Raw genomic sequence first — 9,681 nt, forward strand, 5'->3', positions numbered from 1 at the left:
CCATCCACCAGCCAGTCTTCTCCTCCACCACAGGTGCTGCTAATGTGGGCCAAGGGCATGGCTTCTGGTTCAGAAGCACCAGACCCCACCATCAGGTTGGTAGGATCATCACACAAACTACAGGTGCTTCTTCAGCCTGACAAAGGGTTTTTCAACACAAAAGCTTGCTAAGATATATTCCTTCAACTATTCAGTTTCTCTATTAAAAGATCAGATTGACCCAAAGAACCTTGTCTGCCAGTGCCATGTCCTTAGACCAACATGGCTCCAACCTACACCCCTAGCACCTGTCCCCAGTCAGCTGACTGGAAGGAGGCAGGGCCCTGGGCAAATCTAAGCCCTAGGGCTGGGGCTGGCAGAGAGAGTTCTCTGGCAGCTGCTGGAGAAGAAGCTCCTGCAGGAAAGGGAAGAAAGGCTCTGTGACAGTTTGGTTGCCTGAGATGCTGCTGGTGCTACTGTACTGCAGCGCACTGCAGTGCTTACCTGTTGTTATTTAAAGTGGTGGATCAGAGGAGGCTGTAGGGGAGGAGGAGACCGCATTGGCCCCAGTGCCAGTGAGGGCATGCCTTAACACACATAGAGTGTCACGAGTTTTGGTTGTCAGCATCCTGAGATGCAGTTTCCCAGAAGCCCCTGCACCTACCTCCTTGAAAACTGGCAGGAGATACCATGCCTGCTGTTTTCACCCCGCTGCGCCTTAACACACACACACACAGTCGCATGTCACAAGTTTTGCTTGTCAGCAGCTTGAGGTGCAGTTTCCCAGAAACCTCTGCACCAACCTCCTTGAAACTTTGTAGGCTTTGTGGCCTCAGCAGCGGCTACCATCCTTGCTGTTTTCATTCAAATCAGACAAGAAATGACAACATTATAGGCATTTTTGTGATTCCCCATTATAGCCTATGGGCAAAATGTTGAAACGAAACAGAATAGTGCTTTGAAATGAAACAAAACATTGAAGTGAAACACTGTCCCTTTCTAAATGGTGAAATGGAAGTTGAAATGAAATGGTGCTGTTTCACACAGCCTTACTCTTAACCCCTGGACTGGCTGCATCTTAACACCTTTTAAGTGGCTTAAAACACTCTTGATTCAGTTTAATGTTACCCCACTCCAGGGCAGGATTGTCTCTGATCCACCTATTTTATTAAATTGTAGCCAATCTCTGCAGTTTTTCTGCTCAAGTTGAAGTCCTCCAGCATCCCAGGAGGCAGTGGGCCTGCTATACCTTCCACTTCCAGTCTGAGCAGGAGCAGACCCAGCTGTGGATCCAAGTGGGGGAGGGAATAGCATCACTGCTGCTGCTAGGACCCAGTTCCACTCAGCCAGCCAGGTCAGAGTGACACTGTTTCCCTCCAGACCCAGCTGGTTCTGCTTTCAGTGGGGAGCAGAACTGAGTCTGAGCCATGTGGTTCCTCCTCCATTGGGACTCAGCTCCCAGCCCGAGCTGAGCCAGTCAGAGTGGTGGTGGAAGACACCATGGCTTCCAGGAGCTAGGACTGTAACACTTGCTCTACCCTGAGGTTGCAGGGAGCCTGTCCTTCCCATAGCTCCTTGTCCTGCCTCTGCTTACCAAGCCTCTGGTGGCAAGTCACAGCTGTGCAAGTAAGGGGCAATCAGAGCAGGGTTTTTGCTTTAACCTGCAGCTACTCCACTAAGCCAAACAGCAATAAACTGATTAACATCTGCAGTGGCGAGGTGTAAGGGGTACACAGGGGTGCACATGCACCCCTGAGAGCACTGCGCTCAGTGAGCACTGAGAGTACCCCCTGATCAGCTGCGCTCACTGCTTAGGCATGGGTGAGGGGGCAGGCGGGAGTGCCGGTGCCCCTCCTGCAAGCACCAGCTGATGGTTGCAGCTGCTCCCAGAAGTGGCCACAGCCACTCCCGGAAGTGGCTGCAGTGATCAGCCGCAGCGATTGGCCGTCACGGGATTGGCCCCATTGGTGGGATTGGCCTCACTGGCAGGATTGGCCACGGGGGGACCCTCCCCCCGACTAAGGCAGCATCAGTCACCCATGAACATTTGTTCAGTTTACAGTGTAATGTCTGACACAGCCCTTTCACCGGCTTATGTGTTCTTTGAGATAGAAGTAGACCCAACAGGCAAAGTACGCTAATAAAGGCCATGCCTTTGGAAGACACTGCCAGATTAATGTCTCTCCAGCTGTAAGAGGAAGGGTTACCACACCACCCTCTCTGAGCAACAAAGTATGCAACTTAAAAAAATCTTTTTCTTATTTTTGATTTGGGATCCTATTTGTCTTAGAAAGATTTATTTACTAGTGTTTTGTGGGTAATGCCATTTTATCTCACCTTCTGAACAGCCTGAGATTTACAGGAAGAACAGCAAGTTACACACAGGCATGCATGCATGCATCCCTCCCTCTTCTGATAACAGCCTTGTGGAAAGCCATAGAAAACCAGTCCTTAGGCAAAGCAGGTGCCGTTTACTACCACTACTACTTCCTATCCCAGGGGGCAGGATGTATAATGATTCTATAGATTGCACTGTCATGGAAACCCCTTTTAAACTAGACTAAGCACTTGAACAGAATTGAAGGGGAGCTGAGGTGCTCAAAAGAGCTGTTAACCCTCTTGTAGATCTTGACGTTATTTTCTGTCCTGATTAGAGGAGAATGAACTTTCAGCTGGTTGACTGAATATATTAAATACAGCAAAAGCCACGTTATCCAGCACCTTACAAACCAGCATGCTCTATTAACTGGCATGCCAGTTGATACAGCAAAAGTGAAACCAGAAGTACCCATCATGGCACTTCCAGTTTTGCCAAGCCCCCATGGCCCGGGGCACAGCAGCCTGTCCCCAGTGTGCCCAGGGCCCCATTCCCTGTCCCCAGGCACACTGACACAATGGGAGGGGCAGCGTTACCTCTCAAGTAACTGGCATAATTGGTTATCCAGCACCCCCCATTTCCCCATGGGTGCCAGATAACACAGCTTTTGCTGTAGCATGAGAGACAAAGCGAAGATGGCAGGAAAACCCTTTTCATCCTTGAAGGAATGAAGATAACAATTTGGTTAAGGAGCAAAGTTTCATATTTAGGAATAATAAATCACCAGATATATGAATCTTAAGAAGAGATAGTCATCCTAGTTTGCATTTTGGAATTAAATTCAGCTCCAAGTAAAGGCTACTGTCTTCCCTTGTTCCTTCCATCAATTTAACATCTGTGGCGTGAAGACTGTAGACCATTTCCTATTTCAAACTAATGCTGTTGATCACCCAGGGAACAAGGAGGAATTATCCAGGCTGTTTCTTAAAGGTAGAAGCTTTTTCTTACTTTGTTGAAGGATAGAAAGGGGTTTCCTGCCATCTTCCCTTTGTGTCTCTTATGCTATTTAATTTATTCAGTCAGCTAGTTGAAAGTCCAGCCTGCTGAACACAATGTAAAGACCTATGAGAGGGTTAACAGCTTCTATTGAGCTCCTGAGCTCCCCTTAGATTTCGTTCAATTAGTTAAAGAGAGGTTTCGATGACAGTGCAATCTGTAGAATGCTTAGCCTCAAGTTCTTGAGCATATTGCATAGGAAACCATAGATCTAGATGGAGACCATAAATTCCACTATAAGAGCACCTTTTTTTTCCAGAAAACATCTATATTTTAATATGTGAACCTCTATAGATTCTCTTGCATACAACAGCAAATGTTACTGGTATACTGCTTTCATCTTTTGACCCTCTTTCTAAAGCAGTCATGTATACCTATTTTAAAATGGCCTGTTAGTTTGAGCATCCTTTCTGGGAAAGGGTCAGAAAACAACCAATGTGTAGCCCAGATCATTTTGGGATAGCATGGATTTAATATCGCCACCAAGAGCTCAGTAGTTCTATGCAGATGATACTACTTATAAAAGTAATGGGAGTCAAGAAGAGAGGTATTATATCTTTGATCCTAATGTAAACTTCTAGTTTTCTCTTTTCCTAGATGAAGGTGTCAGTCCACCAGGCCAGCTTGCCTAGTGGGTAAAACCAGGCATGGAGCTGGGTTGTTGCAGGGGTAAGGGCCAGGAACCACAGGTCAGGAGCCAAAATTCCAAGCCAGGGGCAGGAGCTGGGAATCAGAGACTTAGTTATCCTGTGGATTTTTCTTTGGATGTGGTAAAGTCTAAAAGTAAGCCAAACAGGTATCAGGAATTGTGAAGCAGATGTGTAGGAAGAATCTAGAGGCTGAAATCCAGGAGTAAGCTAAGGACAAGGTCAGAAACCAGGGAAGTCAGAGATTTTGCTGGAAGGAGTTGCTGAGGACCAGTCTGTTGAACAGCAAGGCTCAAGTACTGGAGTAGTTCCGTAAATGCAGAACCAGGGAACATGGGGGTCAGCTGACTTTGTTTAGTGGTAACTGGGTCAGTACACTTAACAAGGGCTGTAGGGTAAGAGCTTGCCTGAGCCTTACGGAGCTGACCCAGACTGCAGTGCAGGAGCCTTACAGAAGGTAAGGAAAAAACAGGAAGGAGAGAAAAAGACTTTATTTTTTGAGTTCTCCCTATAAATAATAAAAGCCACTTAGTAGCAGATAGTTAAGCAGGTGGGGGATGGGTCCAGCAGTATATAGACCAGTGATTCTCAACCAGGGTGCCACAGCACCAGCTAGTATCAAGAAAATATGTAGAATGGGACTGGTAATTATGACAGTGTGTCCAGATCACGGTCCCCTTAGGAGACGTATACACTCTTAATGTGAGAGTAGCGAATAGGTGAGAGAAATACCTATTTGGAATGTGAAGCGTGTCATATCCATATTGTAGCCAGGCTGCAACTTCATTGGGTTACTTTTTGAAATCCACCCAATGGGAGACCATAGCCTTAATATTGTGATAATGAAGGTTCTATCTAAATTGTTTCCAATCTTTTTCATATGATTATTATTTTCTTTTTTACTATTTTCACTTTAGAATGCACTATATTCAAGTGGATTCTGTCCAGCGCTGGATGGAGGACTTGAAGTTGATGACGGATTGTGAATGTATGTGTATTCTTCAGTCGAAGCCAATCAGCATAGAGGATGATGCACAGAATGAACTTATTCTTTCATCGCAATATAGCGTGTGGGATAACTTGCAGTTGTTATTAAAAAGAGCTTGGATCATAAGCACAGAGTTGACTAGGATTGCTCAAAAACTAGAGAAGAGCAGGTGGCAGAGAGTCCACAGCATGACAGTAAGAGTCAATTGTCATGTACGGTCAATGATAAATGAATACAACACATTTACCAGACATTCTTCAGAAGAAATGCACAAGGTAGGATTTTTTCTCCAATATATTTTTGTTTGTCAGCTTTGTTTTTATAAATTGTGTTTATAATGTGGGAATTGTGTCTTTTGGGAACAAGCCTAGGTATTTTAGCTTGTTGTTTTGTCCAGTTATAATAAATGTTACTTATTCTCAGTAAGTCATAAAAAGACCCATTGCCATTCCTCTAATTTAGAGCTTTCCAGTCCTCCTTTGCCTGTGAAGACGTGTTTCTTATGTTTGGATCCTAGCATTGTTATGGGCCTGATTTTGCAGCTTTTATGGTTTACTGATGTACAGTTTATTCCATATAAGACTACTGGAATCAGTATGTGCAAGGAAATGTTGCTTTATGGTATTGATATTAGCTTAGCTTCAGTTTTCTTATTAGTCCTATACCCATCGAGAAATGCCAGTTAAAATATAAATTAAGAACTTGGTGTCCACATGAAACATGTTACTTTGTCCCCTTCTACACATTACAGTGAATGATATTTGACATTGAATGACATTGAAATATCATTCAATTTACTCCTTAATGGTGCAGTTACCTTAAGACCAGCTACACATGCAAATTATTTATCAGATGATAGAAAGCTCTAACAAGTTAGACTTTGAAGATGTGTACATTTATAGCTGGTTGCTATCAAGGTTTTATTTGCATGTGTAGCAGGGTCTCCCCTATCATTTGACAGGGCTCCCAGCTGCAGGGATACACTATGTACAGTGTGAAACCCCCATGCCTGGGGGACTGCAACAGCTATAAGCCCCAAGGCTCAGAGATGTGTGAAACCCCTTGGCCCATGCACAGAGCAGAACTAAAGGTCCCTGTGCCTGATAGTAATCTGGGTCCCAGCTGGGCCAAACATAGCTGGGACCAAGAGTCTTGCACCTCATGGGGGGTGTCCTGTCAGGTGTAGGACTCTTGGTCTCAGCTGCATGTGGCCTCCATGGATAGGAGCCCATCAGTAAAGGGGACTCCCAGACATGGGAGCCTGCTTCTTGTCAATGCAGGGGAAGCCCAGGATCAGGCTCCCCTTACATCAGCAATAAGGTGCAATTGGATCTAATGTGTGATCCCAAAATCACACCTCCTGTCATTCAGTTGTCATATGACAGGAGGCACGATTGTGTGGATCATGCATTATAGCAGATCCAATCATGCCTTTACCTGCCCTTGTAGAGGGGATCTTTCTTGACTACTTTTTAATGACTGTAACTGAGTGTTCTTTATTATAAAGAGGACATCTTTATAAATCACACATTATCTTAAACACATTTTCTGTTTTTCTATTTGCAGTTTGAAAAACTTTTAATAGAAAAATGTTCAGAATTTACAGCACTCACAGAAAGGTAAATTACATTTCCTGACTTGAATGATCAGTTTTCCTTCTTAATTATGTTACCAGATGTGTAGCCACTGTTACAGAGTATGATCCACTTTTGAACGTTTTAACTGAACACCTGCAACTCTCGTTGAAAAGACCTGTTAGCGTTAGGTCATCAATGCCTAAACTTGTGTCAGTACTTTGTCCTTATTAGATCCTAGTCTTTCATAGGGATCAGTTGTTGCATAGATAAACTGACAGAGACATAAGGGCCTGTATTAGTGGATCTCAATACAAGGTTTAGACCCTGCGGTCAAAGCCTGGCTCTGTTCAAATCAGTGACAAAACTTCCATTGGCTTCAATGGGGCCAGGATTTCACCCTATGTTTGAAAGCACCAGTCGTGGTTCACATGTTAAATACATGAATGTGGCAAGTTTTGATGAAGTTTTCCTGACCATTTTGCAAACAGTGATATACATTCCCTTGATTAGATAGATTCAAAGCACTGATATAAGCACTGTACAGCTCTGTCAGAGTAAGAGCTGGGAAAGAACCATTCTTCTCTAAATGTTTCTCAAGCTGTCTAAAAGTTTAACAGAAGTTTCTTTGTTTTCAAAGCCATGACCCAATCAATAGTCTCTTTTGATTTACTTTAAATACTGGGTCATTCAGCTCAGGGAATCTTCAGGGATAACATCTAATTACCAGAAAATGATAACAGAATGTTTCTTGATCACTGCTGATTTTTTTCCCCCCAAATTTGTTCTCCTTAGAAATAAAAAGAATTTATGCATGCTCCTGCAGGTCTTATTGACTTCAGTGGCTACTGTGGATGCTAGCACCTCTCCAAATTAGATCATTTTTTTTGCTGATTTGACTTCTTTGGGATATGAATGGTGGATGGAATACAGATTAAGGCTGAAAGGAGAAATCGTTAAGTAAGATGGGGATACTGAACAGCTAAATTATTTCCTTGTTTATAATGGTTTTTATATTTTTTAAAAACCTTCATTCAACTAAATTCATTTATTTATTAACTTATTTTTGGACGGGATTATTTTATTAACTCCATATATGGCCTACAGCAAAGTTAAGCAAATAAATTTATCTTCTTTAATGACAATCTAGCCTGCAATCTCCTCAGATTTCATAGAAAAGAAAAGGTGAATTGGCCCTGATCAGTAATACTTAGATAAATGGGTAGTACTAAAGTGCCATAAAAAGTAACATCATTAGATTACACTTTTCGTTTTGTCTACACTTAAATGAAGTCCCCACAGTATGCTCGGGGTACTGTATGAGTGAAGGAGACGTATTTCAGAGTAGGAATAAAACTGATCCTAACCACTTCTGGTCATTAAGATATTCCATGACCTGTTAGGAAAGAGTACAGATATCAGTCTTGGTACCTAGATCAGGTTCTTGTGCTACTGTTCTTATCATTTTCACAGTAAAGATTATTGGTGTATTATTGGCTATCTAAATTCACCCTTTAGCTTGTAATGCAAAAGTTACTCTTCTTCTCTTCTTAAAATTTTGGCCAAGTGTGATTAGATGCAGAATGGCTGCTACATAATTCCACTTGTGAAGTTGTTCCATGTGGTCCTTATGTAGATGGCTGAGATCTACACACAGGTACACAATTTAAATCCAGAATGATTTCAATGACATTTGACACCTGGGCATATTCATTTGGCCCTTTAAGTATGACCTGAAAGAGAGGGATATATCAATCTGCAATTGAAATGTAGCCATGTAAGAGTGGATTACAACAGTACACTTTAATCAACAGTGGTTGAGTTACTCTGAATTGATAGAAGTGTACTTGAAGTTAATTTGGCTTATAGTGTATGAAGTAAATCATGAACTGGTGAGTTGTGATTAATTTATAATGCATTCTGGCTTGAATATTTGAATTGCCCTTGCTAATACATTTGTGCAAAATAAAGTGCTGAATTCTTTCAGTTAAATAAAGAAGTCAGCGTATAATTCTTCTAGTGCTTTCTTTTTTCACCCATTTTCTTTTCATTTCTTTCCAGGTGCATACAAACTGAGGACGAACAGATATTAAAGTCCATGAAAACTTGTATTAATGAAACACTAACTACAGTTGCTCATTATTTTGGCCAGTTGATAGAACTGATCTTAGCTCATGAAACACGGGTTAGTAAATGCTGAATGCAAGCTATGCCCTTAACATTTATTTAAGAAAAAGAAAATGGGGTATTGAATGAAAGCTGCTGAATGATGGAAGGAAGAGATTTACAGACCAGACTGCAACAAACCTGGGCGTGGTGCTTCAAGCATCTTGAAAAACAGATGCAGCTTTCCTAACTGGGAGAAAGGAACTCATCAGCCCTGGAAGCATCCTACTCAAGTCTTCAAATGGGCCCTTCATTTATCGCAGTCTCTTCTATTCCAATGCGCGGCTCTGGCTTTTCCAGAATATTGACCTCCTTTACTTTTCATGTTCATTGACCTGATTTCAGTATCCCTCAGCAAAGCAGTCATGTGCTTAGCTGTGTGCCTGTGCTCATCAGTTCCACTATTTGGCCTCTTTTCAGTTGAAAGACGCTTACTTTTGCATAATGTCCTAATAATGAGAACTTTGGACCTACTCCATTCATCTTGTAAAATAGGGTATCTCTCCTTAGGATAGTGAATGATTTTACCTCCCCCAGACCAACAGCACAGACTAAACTTCCTACAAAATGTTGTAGTTATGACATATTTAAATATATGCCATATATGTATATTGACAAGTGGCTATACTAGACTGTTGGCGTTGGTGAATAAAACATTCTGGATTTTAGTCAGAATATCCATTTTTCTTTAAGAGCAGTAGGATTTACTTTATTTTTAAAATAATTCCTCTGAACCCTATTGTACATGGAAATGTGTTGTGTGTTTATGTTCCTAGTCACTTGGAAGTATAGGGTCATCTATACATAAATGCTATTTCTTATCCTCCTTGAAGAAAGTCCCTTACAGAACTTGAAAGAATGTGTTTATTTCTTTTGTTCTAGTGTTCAAGGGGGGTGAGTAATGAAATGGGAGGTGGAAAGGAAATGGGGGTGGAGGAAGGGTGATGAAATGAA

General features: G+C 42.2%; 1 protein-coding gene across 1 annotated transcript in view; it reads left to right on the forward strand.

The window, feature by feature from the left end:
- Window positions 1-9,681, forward strand: part of INSC (inscuteable homolog (Drosophila)) — a 403,168-nt gene that overhangs the window by 224,810 nt on the left and 168,677 nt on the right. Inside the window, exons 3-5 of the mRNA XM_019519640.1 lie at window positions 4,917-5,262; window positions 6,554-6,606; window positions 8,623-8,746. Of these exons, the coding sequence (XP_019375185.1) occupies window positions 4,917-5,262; window positions 6,554-6,606; window positions 8,623-8,746 (523 nt within the window). The remainder of the gene's footprint in view (window positions 1-4,916; window positions 5,263-6,553; window positions 6,607-8,622; window positions 8,747-9,681) is intronic.

Source organism: Gavialis gangeticus, unplaced genomic scaffold (genome assembly GCF_001723915.1).
Source record: "Gavialis gangeticus isolate Ggan-Ray unplaced genomic scaffold, GavGan_comp1, whole genome shotgun sequence".
Classification (NCBI taxonomy): Eukaryota; Metazoa; Chordata; order Crocodylia; family Gavialidae; genus Gavialis; species Gavialis gangeticus.